The sequence below is a fragment of the Chiloscyllium punctatum genome, chromosome 30, assembly GCF_047496795.1.
Source record: "Chiloscyllium punctatum isolate Juve2018m chromosome 30, sChiPun1.3, whole genome shotgun sequence".
Taxonomy (NCBI): Eukaryota; Metazoa; Chordata; class Chondrichthyes; order Orectolobiformes; family Hemiscylliidae; genus Chiloscyllium; species Chiloscyllium punctatum.
The window spans coordinates 24,560,981-24,586,229 of NC_092768.1; the positions used below are offsets into that span (position 1 = coordinate 24,560,981).

The window sequence follows — 25,249 nt, forward strand, 5'->3', positions numbered from 1 at the left end:
AAAATTGTTCAATTTTATGAAAGAGCAGTAACATCATTGGCAATATTGACAGACCTGAGCAGAACAAGACCAGTTTCTCAATGTTATAAAATCATGTGTGGGATATGCATTGGTGAGTCTAAAGATCAGTCTGTCATTTTATTTTGATTCAGCCCAGTCCCCCTTGAAAGAACCCAGTGACCCTGCAGTGAAATGATTTGGTGTCTCCTTGGAAAGACTCCACTGAGCCCAATCTGAGACCCTCTTTTTGATTCATCTACAACACCATCATGTAGCGCCACCTCCCGCCTGTGGAGCAACATTACAGGCAGGAAGGTCCCCGGGTTCCTGCAGCTCACAGCTCATTCTCTCCCCAGTTCTCTCTGCAATTGAGCTTCTATTTGTTTTTTTTTTCTCTCCCCCTCCTTTCCCCCAGCCCTACACAGCTCCTTGCTGATATTTCAGTTCTCAGTTCCGATACAGGGTTTATTCCCAGAATGTTAATCTGACTTCTCCCTCCACTTGTGACTGAGACCAACCCCCATCAGTTTACAGCTGGCAGGAGGCAGGGGGACGGGGTGAAATTATGGGATGGATCTGTCAGTGCCCTTTAATCCCGCAGATTGTCAGCGGGGTGGAGTTTTTCCCGCCGTCATTCAATCCCGGACAGAAGATGGGAAAGATCCTCTCAGTGAAAGTGTGGGTGAAAGTGTGGAGATGGGACATGGTGTCCGCATTGTAAAATGACACCTGTCCACCCTCATAGTCCAGGAAAACCCCGATCTTCCGGGGATTCACACTCGGCGAGAGGGGAATCAGAGAGGATGAAGTGGAGGCAAAATAACCATCTCCGGGTAACAGCCCCACAATCCAGAATCCAGTGTCTGAGTTCAGTCTGATCCCCCCTTTCCTCTCCACAGACTCTCGGGCCGCTCCCAGACCCCACTCCATCTTCTCTCCCACCTCCACCTCCCAGTAATGTCTCCCTGATGTGAATCCCTCTGATCCCAGGACACAATGCCAGGAATCAAATCTCTCTGTGGAGTCAGGGAGTGGCTGGTCTGTGTCTCCGAGTCTCACACTGGTCCGGTCCTCAGACAGGATGAGCCGGGGATGGGCTGTGTTCGGATCCAGAGTCAGAGAGGCTGGAGCTGGGGGACAGATCAAATAACACCGTCAGAGAGAGGGAGAGTGGGAGATGCCAGGGAGAGTGAGGGGATCAGGGAGTGAGGGGTTGAGCAATGGAGGGGGATTGGTGAGGAGGGGAGTTAAGGCGAGTTTAGAAAAGGGAGTTTGAAGGAGGGGAGGGTCAGGGAAAGGGGATTATATGTGGGGGAGAGTTCAGTGAGTGATGAGAATGAAGGAATGAGGAGGAAGGATGGGCAAGGCAGAGGGATGGGGAGGGAGGAGTGAGGGAGGTGAGACGGTTCATTTGGAGGGCAGTGGGTGAGGAAATGAAGTGCACAGGAAGAACAAATCCTTAACCCTAACCCTATTGCAGGAGGGAGAGAAAGGTTAAAGCGAGGGAGAGAGTGAGGAGATGTGGGCTAGAGGGTCGAGATTGAGGAGAGGTGGGAGAGAGAGGAGGGGAGGGTGAAGGGGCGGTATGAGAGAGAGAGAGGTGTGGAGAATGAGGAGGAGCTCAGAGGGAGGTGAGCAATGGGAGGGTTGAGCGATCAGGTGAGGGGAAGGGGTAAAGTCAGAGAGTGGGAGGAAGAGAGCAGGTTGGGGACTGCAGCATCATCTGGGGATGCAGGAGGAGAAGAAGGGGGAATTGTGGTGATGGGAAGTTTGATGGTAGGGGCACAGGGGAAGTGCACTGGGGAGAGTAAACTAAATCAGATGGTGAGGAGAGAGCGAGGGGCAGATTGTGTGGCAGAAGTAGAGGGAGATGAAGTATTCCGGGGTGGGAAAGGAGACTGAGAGTGAGGGGGAGTAAGGGTGTATGGGACAGCATAGGGGAGTGTCAAATATTGTGGGCCAGGAAGGCGATAGGAGAGTGATGGGCAGAGTGAGGGGCACAGGAGAGCTAGGGGAGAGTGAAGAGCTTAGTGAGAGTAAACAATATGGTCATGGGCAGCATCAGGGAGAGGAGAGACTGATAGGGAGGGATGGGACATGCACTGGAAGGGAAGATGGAAGAGATGGATTCGGAGGGTAGAGTGAGTAGGAGAGTGTGGGTGACAAAATGGGGAAGGGAAATTGAGAGGATGGGGAGATTGAGAGAACAGAAGAGTAATGGGGAAGTGAGTGCAATAACAAGATGAAGGGAAAATGAGGGTGAGAGTGAGGGGATGTGAGTGGGTCCGAGTGGGTATGTGAGGGGAGCAACAGTGAAGGGCAACAAGGAAATGGGGAGAATAAGGGAGGGTAGAATGAGGTTGCATTTGTAAGGGATGGTTTAGCGAAGAGGGAGGGAAGCATCATAAGAGCATGGGAGGATATGAGGGAAGGTTTTTAACTTCAGGGCAGGGAATGGGAGAGTGAAGAGATGGGCGAAGTGATAGAAGAGGGAATGACTGGAAGCTGAATGAAGGTTTGGAAGTTTTGTGAGGGGAGGAGGGTCTTTAAGATGGGGAAGGGGAGAGCTAGTGACAGGATAGAATGAGAGGGTGAGGAAAGGACGTCTGCAAAATAAGTGGACATTTGAGGTTTGGAGATTGGGAGAGTGAGTGGGAGGGTTAAGAGAGGAGATGTGGTGAGTGAGGGGCAGAGAGAAAGGGAGGTAAGAGTGAGGAGGAAGAGATTACTGAGCTGGAGCAGAGAAAGACAGGTTCCTTTTGACCATGGGAGGGATGAGTGAGTGGGAAAGGAGAGTGAGTGACAGAGGTTGATGGGGTATATAAGAGGGATGGGAGGGTTAAGAGTACAGGGAATTCATATGTATGTGGAACTCAGAGGTTAACAATGTAATATTTTGTGGGGAGACTGATGGTGAGTGAATTGGAGGATGAGGTGGAGTCTGTGAGGGGGAGAAGAGAGTAAAGATGAGGTGAGGATAGGATGGGGGTTTAAAAGGAAGGAGAGAGTGGTTGAGCAAGTCTATGGAATGTGGAGGTGAGTGAATTTGAGGACGAGGTGGAGGGGGAGAGAAGTGGAGGCAAGAGTGAAGGGGAGGAGGAGTGTGAGGAGGCAAGAAGGGAGGGGAGAGTCAGGGGTGGGGGTAATCAGGGCAGCGTGATTATGGAGGAATGGAGTGGAGGAGGAGGGTGAATGTGAGATAGGAGTGAGGGGCAGTGTGAGGCAGAGGGTGAGAGCAGAACGAGGTTGAGGGTAGACTGACCGGATTGGAAAGCTGTGCTCAAGAGGATAGTGGAAGAGGGAAGAGTGAGCTGAGAGGGTGTGAGATTGAGGGGAAGGGAGTGAGGGGGCATTGATGTGGAGGGAGATTAGAGAGAGTGGGAAACACGTGTGTAAGGGGGAGGTGGAGTGACAAGGAGAGTGATGATTGGAGAGTGAGGTGGAAGGGAAAGGGAATTGTGAATGTTGGACAATGAAGGGAGGGTAGGGGAGGACTGAATACTGAACTATTGAGAGGAGTGGATGGATGTGGGGAATGTGGAAAAGTGAATGGGATGGAGGATTGAGAACACAGTGAGGCCGTGGTCATTTGGGATCAGTGACAGTTAATGTCAGGTACAAACCAGGAGGAGAATGAGGTTGAGGGGAGAGTGAATGGAAAGTGAGCAGAAGGGCGGAGAGGGAGAGGGAGATGTGAGGTTGGGTGGTAGGCAGAGTAGGGTGAGTGAGCAGAAGGGAGACAGTGAGTGCAGGAGAGAGTTGGGTGGGAGATCAGGAGGGAATGTTGCTGTGATGTAGTGAGTGGAGAGTGAGATCCATGGAAGAATGATAGAGAGGGAGGGTGAGGAGAGTGGGGAATGTATGGAGACAAGAAGAATACAGTGAGGGATAGGGACAAGGAGACTGAGGAGAGTGTGATGCGATGGATAAAGAGGTGGGCAGTTTTCAAGGTAGTGAGTGTGGAGGAAATGAGAGGCGGTGGTCAGGGAAAAGGAGAGGGAAATTGGCAAGGAGTGGGAGTGGGAGGGGGAATGAAAATGAGGAGAATGACTCAGAGGAGGCAAATAAGAGAGATGGGAGGAGACAGTGAAAGGGAGATGTGTGTGGGAAGGCCGAGAGTGTGGGGTGAGTGAGGTGATTGAAGAGTCAGGGGGATGTGAGTGTCAGGCAGTTGGATTGAGGTGGGGGAGTGATAGGGGAATGGATTGAAAGAGAAAATGAGGGGGGAAGTGTGAGTGAGGGGGGAGAATGATGACTAGTGGATATGAGGGCAAGAGGGCCAGGTGAGTGATGTTGTCTATGTAGGTACCAACGACATAGGTAGAAAAAGGGCTAGGGATGTAAGGCAGGATTTCAGGGAGCTAGGGTGGAAGCTGAGAGCTAGAACAAACAGAGTTGTTGTCTCTGGTTTGTTACCCGTGCCACTTGATAGCGAGGCAAGGAATAGGGATGGTTAGCACTGCTGCTTCACAGTGCCAGCAACCCAGGTTCAATTCCCTCCTCAGGCGACTGACTGTGTGGAGTTTGCACATTCTCCCCGTGTCTGCGTAGGATTCCTCCGGGTGCTCTGGTTTCCTCCCACAGTCCAAAAATGTGCAGGTTAGGTGAATTGCCCATGCTAAATTGCCCATAATGTTAGGTGAAAGGATAAATGTAGGGGAATGGGTGTGGGTGAGTGGCGCTTCAGTGGGTCGGTGTGGACTTGTTGGGCAGAAGGGCCTGTCTCCACACTGTAAGTAATCTAATATCAGCTAAACACATGGCTGCAAGGATGGTGCAGGAGGCAGGGTTGCAAGTTCTTGAATAATTGGGGCTAATTCTGGGAAAGGTGGGACTTCTACAAACAGGACGGTCTTCACATTAACCAGAGGGGTACTAATATCCTGGGTGGGAAATTTGCTGGTGCTATTCGGGTGGGTTTAAACTAGCTCAGCAGGGGGATGGGAAGCGGAGGTGAAGTTGCAGTGCACAGGAGGATGAGAGTAGGGATGGCATGGACAGGATTTCAGGGTCACAGGCAGACAGCAAAGTGGTTTGAAGTGTGTTTACTTCAACGCCAGAAGTATCCAAAATAAGGTAGGTGAGCTTATAGCACGGATAGGTACCTGAGACTTTGATGTTGTGGCCATTTTGGAGACATGGATAGAGCAAGGTGAGGAATGGATGTTGCAGGTTCCAGGTTTAGATCTTTCATTAAGAACAGGTAAAAGAGGGGGAAGCATGGCCTTGTTAGTCAAGGATAGTATAACGGTGGCTGAGAGAACTTTTGATGAGGACTCATCCACTGAGGCAGTGTAGGCTGAGGTTAGAAACAGGAGAGGAGAGGTCACACTGCTTGGAGTGTTTTATAGGCCTCTGCAGAGTTCCAGGGAGGTGGATGAGAGGATTAGCAAAATTATTCTGGGTAGGAGTGAAAGGGTCATTATGGGGGACTTTAACTTCCCCAACATTGACTGCAAATGCTATAACTCCAGTGTGTCAGATGGATCAGTTTTTGCCCATTTTGTACAGGAGGGTTTCCTGACACAGTATGTCGAAGGTCCGACAAGACAGGAGGCTACACTGGATCTGGTGCTAGGTTAAGTAGTGGCACGGTGGCTCAGTGGTTAGCACTGCTGCCTCACAGTCCCAGGTTCGATTCCAGCCTCGGGCGACTGTCTGTGTGGAGTTTGCACATTCTCCCAGTGTCTGCGTGGGTTTTCTCCGGGTGCTCTGGTTTCCTCCCACATTCCAAAGATTTGCAGGTCAGGTGAATTGGCCATGCTAAATTGGCCGGTGCATTAGTCAGAGGGAAATGGGTCTGGATGGGTTACTCTTTGCAGGGTCAGTGTGGATAGGTTGGGCTGAAGGCCCTGTTTCCACACTGTAGGGTATCTAATCTAATGAACCAGACCAGGTGTTTCATTTAGTTGTAGGTGAGCACTTTGGAGAAAGTGACCATAATTCAGCTATGTTTAGTTTAGCGATGGAAAGGGATAGGTACATGCCACAGGTCAAGAGTTATCGATAGGGCAAGGGCAATTATAATGCGATTAGGCAAGAATTCAGATGCATAGAATGGGGTAGCAAAATGCAGGGGATGCAGACAATGGAAATGTGGAGCTGGTTCAAGGAATAGATACTGCGTATCCTTGATAGGTATGTCCCTGTCAGGCAGGGAGGAAATGGTTAGGTAAGGGAACGGTGGTTTACAACAGAAATTGCATCTTTTGTTATGAAGAAGAAGGAGGCTTATGTGTTGATGAGGCAAGATGGTACAGATGAGGTGATGGAGAGTTACAGATCAGCTAGGAAGGATTTGAAGAGAGACTTAAGAAGAGCAAGGAGAGGACACAAGCAGTCTTTAGCAAATAGAATAAAGGAGAACACTAAAGCTTTCTATAAGTATGTGAGGAATAAAAGGATGATTAGGGTAGGAATAGGGCCAGTCAAAGACAGAAGTGGGAAGTTGCGTGTGGACCCTGTGGAGATTGGAGAGGTGCTAAACGAACATTTCTCATCGGTTTTCACTCAGGAAAAGGAGAATATTGTAGAGGAGAAAAATTAGGTACGAGATATTAGATTAGAAATGATCGAGGTTAGTTACAAACAGGTGTTATCAATTCTAGAAGGAGTGAAAGTAGACAAGTCCCCTGGGCCAGATGGGATTTATCCGAGGATTCTCTGGGAAGCTGGGGAGGAGATAGCAGAGTCTTTGGCTTTGACATTTGAGTCGTCATTGTCTACAGGTTTGGTACCAGAGGACTGGAGGATTGCAAATGTTGTGTCTTGTTCAAGAAGGGCAGTAGAGATGACCCAGGTAATTATAGACCAGTGAGCCTGTTCTGCACCATCTCCCTGATGGCCCAGCACCCTGTTGATGTGCATGTCATGGCAGGAAAAATGCACAGGTACATAAGCTCACCAAAGCATTGCAGTCTTATCATCAACAGGTCAAATAAGCCTATTGGGGACCAGGGATGAAAGAAGAAAAAGCTCCAATTTTTAAAGATATCAACACTGGTGACTATATACTATTGAAAAACTTTAATCAAGAAAATTTGGGCCCTCACTGGAAAGGTTCTTCTGATACCTGAAACTGCAGTAAAAGTAGAAGGATGTTCAACATGGATCTACAAAGGAGATTAAAAGCTTGTATCATTGTCACAATCCTAGTACAGGTGCACAATCCTTTATCTGAAATGCTCGGGACCAGCTGGTATCCGGGATTCAGAATTTTTTGAGTTTCAGAATAAGTGATAGCTTGATAGTGAAACTTTTCAAAATCTTCCCAAAGAGCAGACTTACTGTGAGTAAACAGGCCCTGATACAGAATTGAAGCCTGCCAGTGCTGGACCACATCCCCCCATGTTGCATCTGAATGACACACATCGAGTGAGTGTGGAGTTGAGTTAGCTGTTTGCACGTCAATCAACTTTGTTAATGAGAAAATACTTTGCGAGAAAGCCTTTGGATTTCGGAGCTTTTTAGATTTTGGGATTTTGGATAAAAGGTTGTCTACCTGTATGAGTGCAATCATCCAACAAAAACACAACCCAAGTACATGTTCGCAAATTTAATCTGCCCATCTGTCATATCTCTGATTGGCTAAACCTCAAATGTGTCTGAACGGAATTTGTGTCATGTTAATGATTCAAATGGAGAAGTGACTAATGTGGTGTGTACATTTTTTGGTATGAACAATGTCAAAGGAATTAAGTTTATCAATCTAAACAATAGTTTGGAGGATACCACATGCTGAAACAATGAGCACGTTAGATGCCCATCAATGACTCTTCCCCCTACACCGATGACCATATCATCATCTACCAACATCACTATCACTGACGTCATTCTTACCACTCATGACAAGACAACCTCGATGACACGAAACAGCAGGAATTAACAACACTCACTCTGCAAACCACTACCTATTTTGTGACCCTTATTGTAATTCTGAACACTATTCTTTATACTTGAGAATGCCAACTTTTCGCCCCAATGTCACTTGTAGAAACAAAACCAACAATTTGTATCTAGAATGCCAATGTAATCACAGCTACACTGGCAGTGGCATTGCTGTTTCAGGATGCTTGATTGATGATGAATATTATTTTCCCCACTGGTCCCCCTGAAGATAGAATGTGTCAGCTCCATGAAACTTGCACCTATACTGTTGGAAACTATGGATGCAGCTGCTCAGCTGAAACTCATCTAAGGGATTCAAAATGCACATCCAAACATCGCTTTTAACATTATTGTCACCCTCACAATACATCGATGCCAGTTGTTACGAGATGGCATGATTCCATAACTTCATCCACTCCATCAGCCGAAAACTGTTATTTGAAATGTTTGTCTGTTCCTCTCCCAAAATGAACCATAGGAATTGTAGTATTGAACACAGTACCGAAATCGGAGAACCTTAAGGCATCTATTACTCTGGCACTGTCAACTTATACCTTCTTGATGGAACCTTCTCCTATCCAACCTACTGCTACTGGTACAAATACTTTTATACAGCTTCTGTATTCAGTAGCTACTGATTATTAACAATACAAGCTGGAAAGGCGAAGAAAGACCAAAAATACTATGTACCTCTAATTCCCCCTTCTATTTCCAATGGTTTCTTTACTCAAGCGAAACACCCCGATCCATGTGTTGTCTGCTCACTCGTCTCCATTCTGATGTACAATGTATGAATAAGACTCACCCACTTATGCACCCCTCACCTGTGAGGACAAAACCCATTCAGTAGAAGAAGTGCATCGCTGTGTGAAGTGCACTAACAAACCTAAAGGAAACAATGTTAGCATTCCACTATTAGAATGGTGCATTGAAAGAATGTCCAGTACCCACGACATGGGGCAAGTGAAGCAAGTACTGTGTAAAAATGTTATGAAAGACACTGGTCATACTCCTCCTCTCAATCTGCGAATACGCTTGGATAACCAAAGTTTTGATAACACCCACTGTTTACGAGATTCAGCCCTCACTCTGAGTGGACTCATCATTCACTCACAGAAGTGCGCCCTCAGAACTCTGTTTAGGCTTCATTGGCTATGCAGAAACAAAGCCTACCCATATTTATGCAATCACTGGTATGGACACTGCGCTTTGGTGCACACCTTACCACTTTTTACCCTCCATCTAAGGTAAATGATGAATGGAAAGCCACTAATATGTGAATCGCTATGGAACAAAAATTAGAGGAAAACCAAAACGAGACTTGCATGACTTCTTCCATCAACAACCTGGTTGTCGAGGTTGATGGGAGGCCTTATTCCTGGCTGGGGTGTTGAGATGGCCCTAGATCAGCTTGGTGACCTTGCATACGATGTCGAAAAACTGGCCAACTGAATTGCCCATGCGTTGAAACTAATGAACAAAGAACTACAGGAGACCTGAATAATGATGCTTCAGAATCAATTAGTGTTAGATTTCCTCCTTGCTAATGAAGGAGGCGCTTGTTGTGTCATTGGCCCACAATGCTGCACCTCCGTAGACAATTTCTTGACATTGTATATGATACAGATGTCAAAAACAAAACAAGTTAAGATGCAGGGAAGATCCCTGCCCCACCACCATCTGACTCATGTGGATGGAGTCCTATCTGCTGGCTATGGTCACTGTGTGGATGGATCAAGTGGAACACACTGATAATCCTTGGTTTCATGTTAGGAATATACATTGTTGTCTGCCCTATGCATGAAATGGACTGTGCATTGCTTTTTGCCTAAGCCAAAGGAGTATCTTGTTAATTGGCCTGTGTGGGTTTCCTCCAGGTACTCTGATTTCTCCCACAGTCCAAAGATGTGCAGGTTAGGTGCATTGGCCATACTAATTGCCCATAGTATCATGTACATTAGTCAGGGATAAACGTAGGTGAATGAGTCTGGGTGGGTTACTCTTCAGAAGGTCGGTGTGGAGTTGTTGGGCCAAATAGCCTGTTTCCATACTGTATGGAATCTAATCTAATCAAAGGCTGCTCTCTGTTCCGGGAGAGAGAGAAGGCTGGTGGTGAGTTTATTGTCAGTGTCAACAGCCCTCACTCTTTCTTGACAAACTCTACCCCCACACACCCACCTAGACACCCTGTCTTCAGCATATATACCACCTTTTTCCAGCTACTATCTAATTTTGTAGGAGGGTCACTGGATCCGATGCATTAACTCTGCTTTCTCTCCATAGTTACTGCTAGAACTACTGGGTTTTTCCAGTCAATTCTGGTTTGCTTTCAGATTTCCAGCATCCACATTTCTTTATTTTATAGTTAATTGTGTTTATGTGAATTGCCTTGTATTATTGATATCCAGAGGAGATGGATAGACAAGGGAAAGTGAAAATAAATATGAGGAGAGAGGATGATGTAAAGTGGGAGAGGACAATATGAGATTATTAACAAGTGAGATTTGGAGTAATGGGGCTGTAGAGCTGGGAAGTGATATGGAGGGAACATCAATGGAGTAGCAGAGCCAGGTGGAGGGGAGAGGTAAGGTTAGAGTGTGGGGCAGAAGGGAGAGTGAAGTGAAACAGAGCGTAAAGCTGAGGGTGAGAGTGACAGTAATGGGAACTGACAGGAATGGGCATTGTGGGATAGAAGGGGAAGGGAGTATGAGAGTGAGGGAAGAGACAGAGCATGAGGACAATCTTCTTTCTGTCCTCTTCAAAAATCTCAATCATGTTAGCGAGTTAAGGTTTCCCATGCACAAAGCCTTGAGGACTATCATTTCCTTTCCAAATGCATGATAACTAGACCTCAGAATCCTCTGCAACAACTTACCCACAGATGGCGTCAGGCTCATCAGTAACCTGGATTTTCCTGACAGCGTTTCTTAAATAATGGCACAACATTAAGAATCCTCCAGTCTTCCTCATCTTACCTTTGGTTATTGATGAGACAAATATCTCAACAATGGGCCCAGCAATCTCTTCCCAGCTTCCCACAAAGTTCAAGCATATAAAAGAGACCTAACGGACAATTTTTTTTTCATGTAGACGGTGGTGCGTGTACAGAATGAGCTGCCAAAGGAAGAAGTGGAGGCTGGTACAATTACAGCATTCAAAAGGCATCTGGAAGGGTATATGAATAGGAAGGGTTTAGAGGGATATGGGCCAAGTGCTGCCAAATAAGTGCCCGGAACCTGATCAGATTTATAGCGTCATAGATTCATAGACATATCCAGCAGGGAAATAGACCCTTCGGTCCAACTCATCCATGCCGAGCAGATATCTCAGCCCAATCCAGTCGGCCTGCCAGCACCTGGCCCATATCCCCCTAACCCCATCCTATTCATATACCCATCCAGATGCCTTTTAAATGTTGCAATTGTACTAGCCTCCACCACTTCCTTTGGCAGCTTATTCCATACGTGTACTCCCTCTGCATGAAAACATTGTCCCTTAGGTCTGTTTTATATCTTTCCCCTCTCATCCTAAATCTATGCCCTCTAGTTCTGTACTCCCCCACCCCAGGGAAGAGACTTGTCTATTTAGCCTATCGCTGCCCCTCATGAGTGCATGCAATGTCCCAAAAGTGGCCGAAGCAATGTCCTGTCCAGCTGCAACATGACCTCCCAACTCCTGTACTCAATATTCTGACCAATAAAAGAAAGCATACCAAACACCTTCTTCACTATCCTATCCATCTGCGACTTCACTTTCAAGGAGCTATGAACCTGCACTCCAAGGTCTCTTTGTTCAGCAACACTCCCTAGGACCTTACCATGTATTTTAAGACCTGCAACAGATATCCCTACTTATTTCCCCAACTTCCATGTCCTTCTCCACAGTAAATCCTGACATGAAATATTTGTTTACCATCTCACCCATCTCCTGTAGTTCCACACATTGACATCCTCTTTGATCTGCAAGGGACCCTATTCCCTCCCTACTTATTATTTTGCCCTTCTTGTATGTGTGGAATCTCTTTGGATTCTCCTTAACCCTATTCACCAAATCTATCTCAAGTTCTGTTTTTGCCCTCCTGATTTCCCTCTAAATATACTCCTACTGCTGTTATACCCCTCTTGGGATTCACTCCATTCCAGCTGCCAATACCTGGCAAATGTCTCCTTATTTTTCTTGACCAGAGCCTCAATTTCTCTAGTTCAACCAATTTTGCCCTCCTCACTAATTGGAACATACTGTCTCTGAGCTCCCATTATCTCATTTTTGAAGGTTTCCCACGCTTCAACCATCCCTCTACCTGTGACCAATTTGCCCCAATTAATGCCTAATACCATCAAATTTCAGATCCTTACTACAATTTAGAACCACAAATTTTAGATTCGGTCTGTCATTTTCCATAACTATTTTCCAAATTATGGAATTATTATTACTTGCCCAAAAGTACCCCCACTCCTGACAGCTCAGTCATTAACCCTGCCCTATTTCCCAAGCAAAAGTCATGTTTTGCTCTTTCTTTAAAGAGTTATAGATTCATAGAGATGTACAGCATAGAAACAGCCATCAGTCCAACTCGTCCATGCCGACCGGATATCCTAATCCAATCCAGTCCTATTTGTCAGCACTTGACTCATATGTACTCTGGTTTCCAGCATCTGCAGTCCTTGTTTTTACCTAGTTGATTTTAACCCTCCTGTGAATCCTCTTGCAAGGATGCCTGCCTTGAAGAAGTTTTCCTCCTCTCTCTACAGCTCGATTCCTAATGAAGGGCTTTTGCCTGAAAAGTCAATTTTCCTGCTCCTCAGATGCTGCTGACCTGCTGTGCTTTTCCAGCACCACTCTAATCTAGCCTCTTGACCCATATCCCTCTAATCCTTTTGTATTCATATACCCATGTTGTAATTGTTGTAAATGTTGTAATTCTACCAACCACCAGCACTTCTTCTGGCACCTAATTGCATACACAACCACACTTTGCGTGAAAAGGTTGCCCTTAGCTCCCTTTCAAATTTTTCCTCTCTCACCCTAATCCTATGGCCTCTGGTTCCGCACTCACCCAGCCCCATCCCCACCTTGTCTATTTACTATATCCATGCTCCTCATGATTTTTTAACCCTCTATAAGGTCACCCCTCAGCCTCCAAAGCTCCAGGGAAAACATGTGCATCCACATATTCAATCAGAAACTTTTCTTAGACACACTTAGATTCCTCTCCATCCAAGCCCTTAACACATTAACATTTCCATACTGTGTTTGGAAAGTTATAATCCCCTACCATTACAAGAATATTAATCTTACAGCTGTTGAAGTCCTCCCAACTGTTGCTTCCCAATTTCCCACTATGTATTTTAGGGCTTGTACTACAATCCCAATGAGGTAATCATCCTTTGCTTATTTCTTAGTTACACCCATATAACCTCCCTGGATGGACTCCAAGAATATCCTCCTGAAGTACATATGTAATGTTATACTTAATTAAAAATGTCACTGTCCTAAGTCATGTTTCATCACTAATAGCTATGATATCCGAATCCTATGTTCCCAACCTGTCAGGGCTCTTGCATTAAAATAAATGCAGTTTAATTGCTCAGTTTTACACTGGTCACTGGTCACAGATTGATTCTATTATTTCCTACATTACAACAGGGAATATTCCACAAAAACACTTCAATGGTTCAGAAAAACTTTGGGCTATACTGTGGGCACACAGGCAATATTTGAACAACTTGATTTATCATACTCTACTCTGTAATGATTTCCCTGTTATCAGGAGTTTAGTTAATTTTTCACATGGCTACTCGTTGTTCCTATGTTTTCCATTTCGTCCCATATTCCTAACAACCCAATTTACAGCCTTCCCTCACCTGGGAGTGATAGCAGTTTTCCAGATACCCATTTCCTCTTGCAGGATCACCCAGCATCATCTCACACTCTGAACCCTTGGAAAACTGACCAAGAACATTACACTGAATCAGAATCTTCACATTGAATTGGCCCTCTGATCAAATTCATGGAGCTGCCGTTGGGTTCACTGCTTGATCAATGTGATTACTCTAAATATTGGAACAGTTGTTCAATAGTTAGCACTGCTGCCTCACAGCAACAGGGAGCTGGGTTCAATTCCAGCCTCAGGTTATTGTGTGAAAATTGCACATTCTCCTGTATGTGCATAGGTTTCCTCCTGCTGTCCAAAGATGTGCAGTTTTTGTCCATTGTGTCCAGGGGAGTGCACGCTAGGTGGATTAGCCATGGGAAATGTGGAGTTACAGGGATACGGTAAGGGGTTGGATCCTGGTGGGATGCTGCTCAGAGGGTCGGTCTGGACCTGATGGGCTGAATGGCCTGCTTCCATGCTGGAGGGCTTCTGTGATTCTATCAGACTCACTACCTGCAAGATGGCTTTTCACCCTCCCCTTACGGAAGATTATAAATAGCTCTGCCTTGTGTAATACTTCACTATGCTAAACAGATCGATATTTAGCAGGCTCAGCAGGTTTGGCAACACTTGTGGAGAAAAATCAGAGTTAACATTTCGAATGGAGTGACCTTCCTCAGAACCTATGGTCACAAGGAAAACGTTGGTTTTTGTGCAGAAGTTAGGGTTGGGTGTGGGAAGTGGTAATGAGTAAACGATAGTGGGAAAGACGCCAAAGAGAGAGAGAAGAGCAGTTAGACAGACAAAGGATTGGATAATGATCTGCTAAGGGGATGAATAGCTGATGATGGAGACTGTTAGTGGCGATCAATGGGTGGTGAGGAATAGCAGACTCTGATAACAAGGCCTGGCTGTATGGGTGGGGGTAAGGTCATGGGAGGGCTCAGACTCCAAAGTTATTTAATTTGATATTGAGTCTGGAAGGCTGCAGGGTTCGCAGGTGGAAAATGAGGTTCTGTTCTTCTACCTTGTGCTAAGCTTCACTGGAGCACTGCAGCAAGCCTCAGACAGAGATGTTAGCCAGGAGACAGGCGGTGTGTTAAAAGGCAATTAGAAGCTCAGGGTCTTTTTCTGGCAAACAGAATGCAAGTGATCTCACGGTCTACTCTTCATATTCCCAATGTAGAGGAGGCCACATTGTGAGCAGTAGGCTAGATTGTGAGAATCTAGTAGGTATGTGGAAGATATGTTTGGGCCCTTGGATACTGAGAAGGGAGGAAGTAAATGGACAGATGTTCCACCTTCAGCAGTTGCAGGGGAAGGTGACATGAGGCTGTCAGAGAATATTGGAAGTCATGAGGGTGTCCCAAACGGAATGGTTGACAAGGGAGGGGAGGTATTTGGTGTCTGGTGGTGACATCTCGCTGGAGGTGGCAGAAATGGCAGCTTGATGATCTTCTGATGTAAGTATTGACAATGGGGACTCTATCACTGTTGTGGGAGGGAAGGGGGGATTGAAAGCTGAAGTGTGGGAGGTGGGTTGGACCTGGCTGAGGGCTCTGATAACAACAGTGCTGTGGAATCCTCGGTTGAGGAAGAAGGTAGACATTTCAGAGGCTCCTTTGTTGAAGTTGGCATCATTGGAAAAAATGCGTTGGAGACGGAGTAATTAGGAGAATGGAAAGGAGTGTTTACAGGAAGCTGGGTCTGAGATTGGACAGTCCAGGTAACTGTGGGAATCGGTGTGTTCATTGTGAATATTGGTGGCCAGTGTATCCTCAGAAATAAAAACAGAGATGTCAAGGAAGAGAAGGGAGGAGACAGAGATAAACCAGATGAAGGTGAGAGCGGTGTGGAAGTTGGAAACAAAATCAGTAATTATTTCCAATTCCAGATGAGACAGAGAGGCAGCAGTGTGCTCTGTGCTCCAACCCTCACTTTGTTATCCAGCCTGCGATCAGGGTGGTGCTGGAGTAGTCAGCAGACTGACCATTACATTGCAGAAGCTGAGATACCTCTCAGATATCTCCTCCTATCAGCCCCGAGCCTGTGACCCCATGATGGAACATCAGGCCATTGTGTCAACTATGGTCACCAACCTCATTTCGTCTGGGGATCTGCCCACAAAACAATTGCCTCCAAGCTGATAGTCCCCCAGCCCTGCACAGCTCGCTTCTACCTCCTTCCCAAAATACACAAACAGTATTGCCCGGGCAGACCCATTCTTTCTGCCTGCTCCTGCCCCACAGAACTCATCACTTCCAACCAGGACTCAGTCTTGTGTGCCTGCTCCAGTCCCTTCTCAGTTACACCCACCATTTGTCTGCCACTAGATGCCAGCTCCAAACTTTCCATGGTAGTGAAGAAGGCATTTGGTATGCTTTCCTTTATTGGTCAGAGTATTGCGTTTAGGAGTTGGGAAGTCATGTTGCAGCTGCATAGTACATTGATTAGGCCACATTTGGAATATTGTGTGCAATTTTGGTCTCCTTCCTATCAAAAGGATGTTGTGAAACGTGAGGTGGTTCAGAAAAGATTTACAAGGATGTTGCCAGGGTTGAGATGCTTTGAGCAATAGGTAGAGGCTGAATAGGCTGGGGTGGCTTTTGCTGGAGCATTGCAGGCTGAGGGGTGACCTTATATAGTTTGAAAATCAATCGGAGAAATAGACAAGGTCTTTCCTCTGGGGTAGGGGAGACCAGAACTAGAGGGCATAGGTTTAGGGTGAAAGAAGAACAATATAAAAGGGACATAATGGGTAACTTTTTCATGCAGAGTGTGATAAGTGTGTGGAATGAGCTGCCAGAAGAAGTGGTAGAGGCTGGTACAATTACAGCATTTAAAAGGCTTCTGGATGGGTATGTGAATAGGAAGGGTGAAGAGGGATATGGGCCAAGTGTTGGCAAATGGGACTAGATTAGGTTAGGATAACTGATCGGCATGGACGAGTTAGACAGAAGAGTCTGCTTCCATGCTGTACATCTCTATGACTCTATAACTATCGATCTGAAGATGTAAACTGGGCCTTGGAGCTCCTGCACAACTGGATCTATCATTAGGAAAATGAATGCACATGTTTACCTGGGTGAATGGTGTGTATCATTTCTCTCCAGACTATGTACTGTAAAGGGCCGGTGAGCTGTCCGAGAGACAGAGAGCCGTCAGCAGCTGAGAGAATCCTGTAAACATTAAACAGATGACATTAGAAATGCTGCTTCATTAGAACATTATGAAATTATTTAAATATTCAAGCTTTCAGCATTGTTCACGTTTGAGTGAATGGGCTAAAAAGTGAAATGTTTGTCTTATCTTTATAAGTGATCCAAAAAGAACTTGATAATGCATGGATAAGGTTTGGAAAGCCCCAGGTCCAGAGAAAGGTCAATGTCCTGAGAACAGATTAGTAACTGAGACATCACACACTATGGAGATGATAAACATTTTCCCCATCCCTTTGCGGTATTATAAACAGAGCTTGTCGAACAGAGACAAAAAATTGAAACATCAAAAAGCCAACTGTGTAACCCATGGGTCCCAACACACTTTGAGAATCCTGCGCCTCTACCATTGGAGGTTGGACCTTCAGCTGCTGAGACCCTCAGCTCTGGAATTCCCTCCCTGAGCCTCTCCATCTCTCTATTCCTCTTTCCTCCTTTCAGATATTTTAAATCCTGCATCAATCATCTGCATTAATATCTTGGTGTCATTTTTATTTTATTCACTTTCTAAAGCTCCTGTGAAACGGCTCGAGACATTAGAGATGCTCTTTAAACTGTAAAGTATTGCACTCAAAACATTAAACAGCAAGTTCGTATGCGAAATATACAAACAAAAAGGATAAACTCAAAATAACCCGTCCCTGAGTTATTGAGCAAATTGCGCAGAGTTTCAGTAAAGAGCATGTCCGACCTTCTCTTCCGACAAGCTTCCTCCTGAAAGGAATGAATCACAAACAGTGAGGATGGCAGTAACAGATTTCAGGAGGAGACAGACACGCTGCTGAAATGAGCAGACACAACACGGAAGTGTAAAGTGATACATTTAGGAAGGAAAATTGAGGAGAATAAACTGGAACTGCCCCATCAGTCCCGCTCACAGACACAGCGACTCTCACATTCCCACTGTACCAGACACACCCACACACTCTCCACATGGAGCTGTAACTGGATTACTATGGGAGTTCCAGGAGGTAATTAAACTTGGGGAAAACGGAGATAATAACCGATCAACTACCAAGATCACAACCCATTCCCGGGAGGCTGTTGGTTTGCCTTTCTGCAGACGGTGTGAGAGCGGCTCGTTCAGTGACAACATCAGTCAGAGATTCAATTTAATTCTATTTTGTTTTAGTAATTGCTTTATGACTTAACAATTATCATCAGTTTTTTTTGTAACTGGGTGAAACTTCCATTACCTTACCTGGAATACAATCCCTCACCTTCAGAAACATCAGGTCATCTTTTTGCTCCAACCGTTTCTGCAGCTTTGAGAGTTTCTCCTCAATAGAATTTAAATTCTCCTGAATCTCTCGAAGGTTTTTCTCCATTGGTTCTACAACCCTCTCCTCTTCTTCCCTGAGATCTCTGAGTAAACGCTGCTCTTTCTCAGTGAGAATCTGGTGCATTTTAGTGAACTCGGATGTGATGTGGGTCTGCAGACTGCTCGCCTGTTCCTACCAAATGAAATGTGAAACCTCATTAATGTCCCGCGATAAAGGGAACAAAACTAACCCAGATCCCAGAAAATCAGCACAGGGAGAGCTCACCCTCACTTCGGAAATCTTCCGTTTCTGGGTCAGTTCCGTTTGTAGAACTGACGATTTCTTCTCTGTGAGAGAATCTAAGGAAGATTTCAGCTTATTCTAGAATTGGGAGAGAAATTGCAGAGTGAGATGTGTTAGGTCAGGTGTTAGATCAAGAATATGTCATGAAACGCGCAGTTTATAAAATATTGTCTCTTTTACCTTGTAGATTTCAACAGCCTCATTAATCGGCAGGAAGCGGTGCTCTCTGTGTTCCCGCGAATCTCTACAAATCAGACAGATCAATTTCTTGTCAGTTTCACAAAACAGTTTCAGATCTTCCTGATGTTTCTCACAGTGCGGTTTACTTTCCTTCTCTTTCGGATCCAGCTTTAATTTTCGATACTCCTCGGCCAGATTCGCTAAGGCCCGATTTACCCTGAGGTTTCTTTCCGGAAATTCCTCTCTACATTCCGGGCAGGAGTTTGCCTCCTTCTTTTCCCAACTCTGGGTAATACAGGAGCGGCAGAAGTTGTGTCCACAGTCCAGTGTAACCGGATCGGTGAAGAAATCCAGACAAATGGGACAAATTGTCTCCTCGATCAGTCTCAGGAGCTGCTGTCTGGAAGTCATGATCGATCTCAGCACTTCCTGATTCAAACTGTTCCCAGTCTCACTGTTCCTGCGCAGGTAAACACTTTCAGGTCATCGATTTCCCGATGAATTTCTCTGCAGCAATGATTACTTTAAATTTTATCCTCTCGATATTTTGACAGGGACGAAACGATATATTTATACATTGAAGAAGAAACACAACTTTAGCAGGGGGAGGGAGTTGAACCCTGGTTTTGCGAGGGTGAAGACCGACAGAGTGCTGTCCTTTGAGGAGGGCCAGAGAGAGGGGTGGAGATGGGCGGGGAGCGAATTTTTTCCCCCTGAATTTTGCTGCAGAATGAGCTCACTGCCGATTGTAAACCCTCTGGTGCAGCCCAGTGTAAGATCCAGATCACTGAGCTGGGTTGTGTGAATGACTGCACCCGCTCACCTTCAACCACAAAGTATTAGATATCGACAGAATGGGGCAGGATCACAGGACGCAGATTTTTTTTTGTAAAAGATGTAAATGTCACACAAATGTTGCGATGTACTGAACAAACCTAGATTTCTGTTAACTTTTCAATCACTTAAAACGGTTGCAGGTTTCGGTCGATTAATATGCAAATCCGAGAACTTGATTCAAGTCACAGTCCCGAGATAACTTTCGGTTTTATTTTTAGAAAGTAGCATCTCAGCTCAGACACTGCCTGAAAGGTGTGAGGTTAGAGTGTGTCTGTATTCCAACCGGGAGGCAGACTGATTTTGCAGCAGCAGCAGCGGGAGCGGGGAGTGAGGAGCTGGGTGGGAGCGGTCGAATTGCGCTCTGGGAAGGTGAGTGAATTGATTTATTTTGGCTCAACCCTCCCATTCCTCACTCCCCGGGCTCGCCTTCATTCTCCACACCCCTCTCTCTCATACCACCTTTCAATCTCATCTCCTTTCTCTCTCTCACCTTTCCTCCCTCCCCATCCATCCGCCTGACCCATCCTTCCTCATCCCTCCAACTCTCATCACTTAGTGACTCTCCCTCACTCACTCCCCTTACCCTGACCCTCCCCTCCTTCAAACTCTCCCTTTTCAGACTCGCCTTATCTCGGGTCCCCATTCATCCCACTCCCTCCATCGCTCAACTCCTCACTACCTGTCCCCCCCCCGCCTCTCTATAGCCCCTCTCTCTGACGGTGTTATTTGATCTGTCCCCCAGCTCCAGCCTCTCTGACTCTGGATCCGAACACAGCCCATCCCCGGCTCATCCTGTCTGAGGGCCGGACCAGTGTGAAACTCGGAGACACAGAGCAGCCGCTCCCTGACTCCCCGGAGAGATTTGATTCCCCGGAGATGGGATTCTGGGCTCTGTGGCTGTATCCACGATGTGGTTACTTAGCCGCTTCACCCACCCTACGAATGACCCTTCTCTCCCTGAGTGTGAATCCCGGAAGATTCTGGACTGTGAGGTTGGACAGGTATCATTTTACAATGCGGACACCATGTCCCATCTCCACACTTTCACCCACACTTTCACTGAGAGGATCTTTCCCATCTTCAATCCGGGATTGAATGACGGCGGGAAAAACTCCGCCCCGCTGACAATCTGCGGGATTAAAGATCCATCCCATAATTTCACCCCGTCCCCCTGCCTCCTGCCAGCTGTAAACTGATGGGGGTCAGTCTCAGTCTGGGGGAAAGAGGGAGGGGGAGAGAAGAAACAAATAGAAGCTCAATTGTAGAGAGGGACTGACTGGGTTGAGTGAGCTGTGAGCTGCAGGAACACGGGGACCTTCCTGCCTGTAATGTTGCTCCACAGGCGGGAGGTGGCGCTACATGACGGTGATGGAGATGAATCAGTCAGTGGGTCTCAGACTGGACTCAGGGGAGTCTTCGATTAGAGTGGTGCTGGAAAAGCACAGCAATTCAGGCAGCATCCGAGGAGCCGGAAAATCGACGTTTCGGGCAAAAGCCCTTCATTAGGAATAGAGGAGAGTTTTTCCAGGTTGTCAGCAAATCATTTCTCCCGAGTGTGATGGAGCAACTCATGGGGGCTGAGTGGTGAGGGATTGGAAGGGAAATTGTAACAAATGCCACGTTCTATAAATTACCAGAAGTTTGTCTTATTCTGGCATGGTGAGTGTGAGTGTGAAAGTCCTTGACATCAAAGCCATATTTCATCGAGTGTGGTATCAAGGAACTCCAGCAAATCTGGAATCCGTGGCAATGAGGGGTGGAGGGCGTCAAACTCTCCACTGGTTACCTGGCATATGGGAAGATGAACATGAACATGAATGTCTTTAGTTGCTTCATCAGTGACCTTCCCTCAGTAATAAGGTCAGAAGTTGGCATGTTTGATGACTGTGCAATGTTCAACACTATTCCTGGCTCTGCATATTCTGAAACATCACATGTACAAATGCAGCAAGACCTTGACCAATATTGAAGCTAAGGCAGACAGGTGTGAATTCACATTTGTGCCACACAAATGCCGAGTCATGACCTTCTCCAATGAGAGTCAATCCAGCCACTGCCCATTGACATACAATGCCTTCATTGAATTCCCAGGGATTACCATTAACCAAATGCTCAACTGGCCTCACCATATAAATGGAGTAGCTTTCAGATCAGGTCAGAGGCTCAGAATACTGTGTGATGTCATGCACCTCCCAACTCCCAAAAGCTTGTCACTCATCTGCAAGGCACAAGCCAGGAATGTGATGGAACCCACCCCACTTGCCTGGGTGGGTGCAGCTCCAACAATACTCTAGTAGCTTGACACAATCCAGAACAAATCAGACCACCTGACTGGCCTACATCAACAAATACCCTGCTGCCTCCACAACCAATGCTCAGTAACAACAGTGTATACTATTGACAAACAGAACTGCAGAAATTCACCAAACAGCATTGGACAGCACCTTGCAAACCCAGGACTGCTTCCATCTAGAATGACAAAGCAGCAAATACATGGAAAATTACCTCCAAATCGCTCACCAATCTGACTTGGAAACTTGTCACTGTTGCTGAGTGGAAACTCAAGAATTCCCTCCCTCAGGGTGTTATGAGTCTACCTACAGCACATGGACTGTAGCGGTTCAAGAAGAGAGCTCACCAACTTCTCAAGGGCAACTAGGGATGGCCCATCAGGCAACACACCAGCAAGTAAAAGAATGAACATTTCCACCATCAGACTTCCCAAATTCTCACCTTCTTCATAGTGATGGGGATTCTTGGTGTTATGGTTTTCAGCAGGGAGACTCTGAATTACCTTCGGTAGGAGGGAATGGGAAGAGGCAAACCAGCTGCTGCTGTGATATTTGGCTCTCTTCAGTTTCGACTCAGGTAATGAGCAAGTGCCATTCTCATGCTGCCTGGCCCAATGAATGTTTGCATCATTTTTAGGTTAATGTCTGCAATTGTGATAAGCCTGTCAATTTCACTTCACTGGAAATCTCATCATGCTGCAGCAATGTCCTTACATGGTAAAGTAACGCTGACAAAGTGGAATTGGATTTCCACATGTCTATGAATATTGTTATTTATAGTTAGAAATATATAAATCATTAGTTGTTGTCAATATGTAAATATTGTTACATTAAGGTCGGTATTATGTCATAAAATTGAAAAGAAGGAAACTCATATGATGCTTTTAAAACAGTATACAGGACTTTAGCCTTTCCTACATTTATGTGGTGTGACACTGCAGTGAAGACCGATTTGACTATCTATATTGGATATGTTGTGCAACTCATTGTATTAATGAGGGCATCCACACATAATGGTTCTCTCCATGAAAATATCTATTCTGCAGAATATTGATGGAGTTTAAAAAAATCATTTATTTCTGATTTAATGTTCTTTCTCATCACTGACCACATCAGTGAAAAGAACCCCTGACTTACAAATATAATATATTATTTTGTTTATAGCATGATAAAGTACACTGTACATGCAGCCTTTTCAAATTTCTGTGTTATATTTTACTTGAGGTTGGGGAAGTGTATCCTGATCACGGGTCTGCTTGGCACAGAGTCTTCAATCAAAAATGCTGCAGCAAAACTGAACAAGAATCTATGTTTAAGAACAAAAGATGACAACAATCAAAAGAGTTATTGAGGCAGTAAATCATCAAGTTGAAGAACACAGGAACAGCCCCTTTGGTTCAACTCATCCGTGTCAACTAAGTTTCCCAAACTAATCTAGGTCCACTTGCCTGTGTTTTGTCCCTGTCCTTGTAAATCTTTTCTCTTCATGTACCTATCCAAATATCTTTTAGATGTTCTAACTGTACCTGCATCTGCCACTTACTCTGGCAGTCCTAAAGCACATATGCACCACCTCCTGTGTGAAAAGGTTGTCCTGAAGTTCCCTTTTAAACCTTCTTCCTCTCACCTTAAAAGTTATGCCTCTAGATTTGAACTCCCATATCCACAGGAAGACACCTTTGGTTCATTATGCTCCTTGTGTTATTATAAAATTAAATGTCTTATGCTCCAGTGAAAGAAGTCCCAGTCTATCCAGCCTCTCCTTATAACTCAAAACCTGCAGTCTAGGCAATATTCTTGTAAACCTTTTCTAAACCTTCTCCACTGTCATAATATCCTTCCAAAGGCAGGGTGAGTAAAACTGTACACAGTATTCCAATGTTTTGTATCCCAGCACCTAAATTCAATAGTCTGAATACTTAAATACTTTCTTATGATTAAAAACAATGTTTAAACACATGCACTATTTTAATTAACACAACAGAAATTAACTTGCTAAATAGTCATAGAGAAAGTTAAGAAATGTCTATGTCACCCAAACGCTGAAATGTGTTTGTTCAGAGTGGTCAGCTGTAACTCATGTTGATGATTCCCAGTTTGGTAAATTTCAACATTCAGCAGCAACAAAAGAGGATAGCTGCAAATAAAGGGCAAGGTGTTTTGCCAAATCAAGGTAAAGAAGGGAGAAAAAGCCAAGTAAAGAATTGGGACACAACAGGAATAAAAGATTATTCATACATCAATAATGTCATACAATCCAAAATGAGCAACAGAATGCATATAAGACTGCTATTTTCACTTCAGATTCAAGTTACAATACAACCATTGTGTAGGCACATTGCTATTGCGTTTAACAAAAAAAGTTGCAGTAACTTGTAATGTGATTATCAGATCAGAAATCCAAGCTCATCGCATCCAGAAATTTAATCATTTAACTTTGTAGTGGAAAATCTGACTGCAAGAATTAAATAAGTAAAAAAATACAGGATAATTTGTCCAGATCTATGCCAGATTTAAGCTGACTTCACTCCAATTGCACTCAAACACCTTGATGAGACCAATGGACCAGAAACATGACACAGGCCGGTCATTTGATTTGATTTGATTTCTTATCAGGTATATTAATAACAAATACAGTGAAAAATGTTGTTTAATGTTGTCAATGATGGTGCCATCTTTAAACACAGAAAATAAACCAAAATACAGAATGTAAAGCCAGAAAAATAAAAGAATAAATTTCATCTCATAAACTTATCTCAATAAAGTGTGAAGGTCTTAGGAACAGCTCCCCTACTAGCTCAGATATGGGCCTGGATACACACTCCTCCACATTGATGCCTTGGGTCCACTACTGCTAAACCAATGACATGACTGCAACTGTGTTTCACCATACCGTTGCCACTGGAACAAAGGCTCAACACACTCGGGCGCCATCTCACCTCCACCAATGTCATCGCCATGAATTTATGCTGCGCTTCACCTGTGAAGCCACTGCTGGTGCTGTAGGGACCTGGCCTAGATCCACACACATCACTGTTGCTGCCTCAGCCATCCAGTGCCCAGGCATAGCAATGGACCTGGAGCCATGGCTAAGCCTGTGAGTGAGACTTAGGTCTGGGACCTGCTCCTCTCCCACCGGGCAACCTTGGGCTGATGTGTTCGTCGCATTCCACCAGATGCTGTCTGCATTGTGATTTCTCAGTCTTGCCACATCTTCATCCACTGTTCCACACAGGGTCCACTCAGTGAGAGGGACAACAAAAGGTTTAATTGCATCCCTAAATATTCTCTTGCAGTTAAACAATTGTTAATTATTTACACAACATGCAATGTGCCGCAGCACTGATGTGCTTTACTTAAAACTAAACAATTCGATTTCCGTGCGTTGACCCTTAA

General features: G+C 45.3%; 1 protein-coding gene and 1 long non-coding RNA gene across 3 annotated transcripts; one reads left to right on the plus strand and one right to left on the minus strand.

Moving 5' to 3' along the window:
• Positions 1 to 522: 522 nt before the first annotated feature.
• LOC140455291 (zinc-binding protein A33-like) lies at positions 523 to 19,136 on the minus strand. Its single transcript, XM_072550039.1, has 6 exons — positions 18,726 to 19,136; positions 18,528 to 18,623; positions 18,201 to 18,434; positions 17,672 to 17,694; positions 16,844 to 16,959; positions 523 to 1,130 (listed from the first exon to the last, which is right to left on the minus strand). Exons 1-6 carry the CDS (start codon positions 19,134 to 19,136, stop codon positions 580 to 582), a joined length of 1,431 nt encoding a protein of 476 aa, XP_072406140.1. The 3' UTR covers positions 523 to 579.
• Positions 19,006 to 24,551, plus strand: LOC140455292 (uncharacterized). Of its 2 annotated transcripts, XR_011952814.1 has the most exons (4): positions 19,006 to 19,193; positions 19,781 to 19,931; positions 20,305 to 22,430; positions 23,078 to 24,551. It is a non-coding gene; the product is annotated as an uncharacterized lncRNA (long non-coding RNA). The 2 variants fall into 2 exon arrangements; XR_011952815.1 differs by lacking the exon at positions 23,078 to 24,551 and having other exon boundaries at positions 20,305 to 22,971.
• Positions 24,552 to 25,249: the final 698 nt, after the last annotated feature.

What these genes read in the sequence shown, in the direction of transcription:
- LOC140455291 (XM_072550039.1), bottom strand. Translation starts at nt 19,136, where the DNA reads ATGACTTCCAGACAGCAGCTCCTGAGACTGATCGAGGAGACAATTTGT. An exon ending in GGAAGATTTCCGAAGTGAGG is followed by an intron (nt 18,435 to 18,527) that starts GTGAGCTCTCCC and finishes TTCATTTGGTAG; the next exon opens with GAACAGGCGAGCAGTCTGCA. An exon ending in GATACACACCATTCACCCAG is followed by an intron (nt 1,131 to 16,843) that starts GTAAACATGTGC and finishes TCTGTCCCCCAG; the next exon opens with CTCCAGCCTCTCTGACTCTG.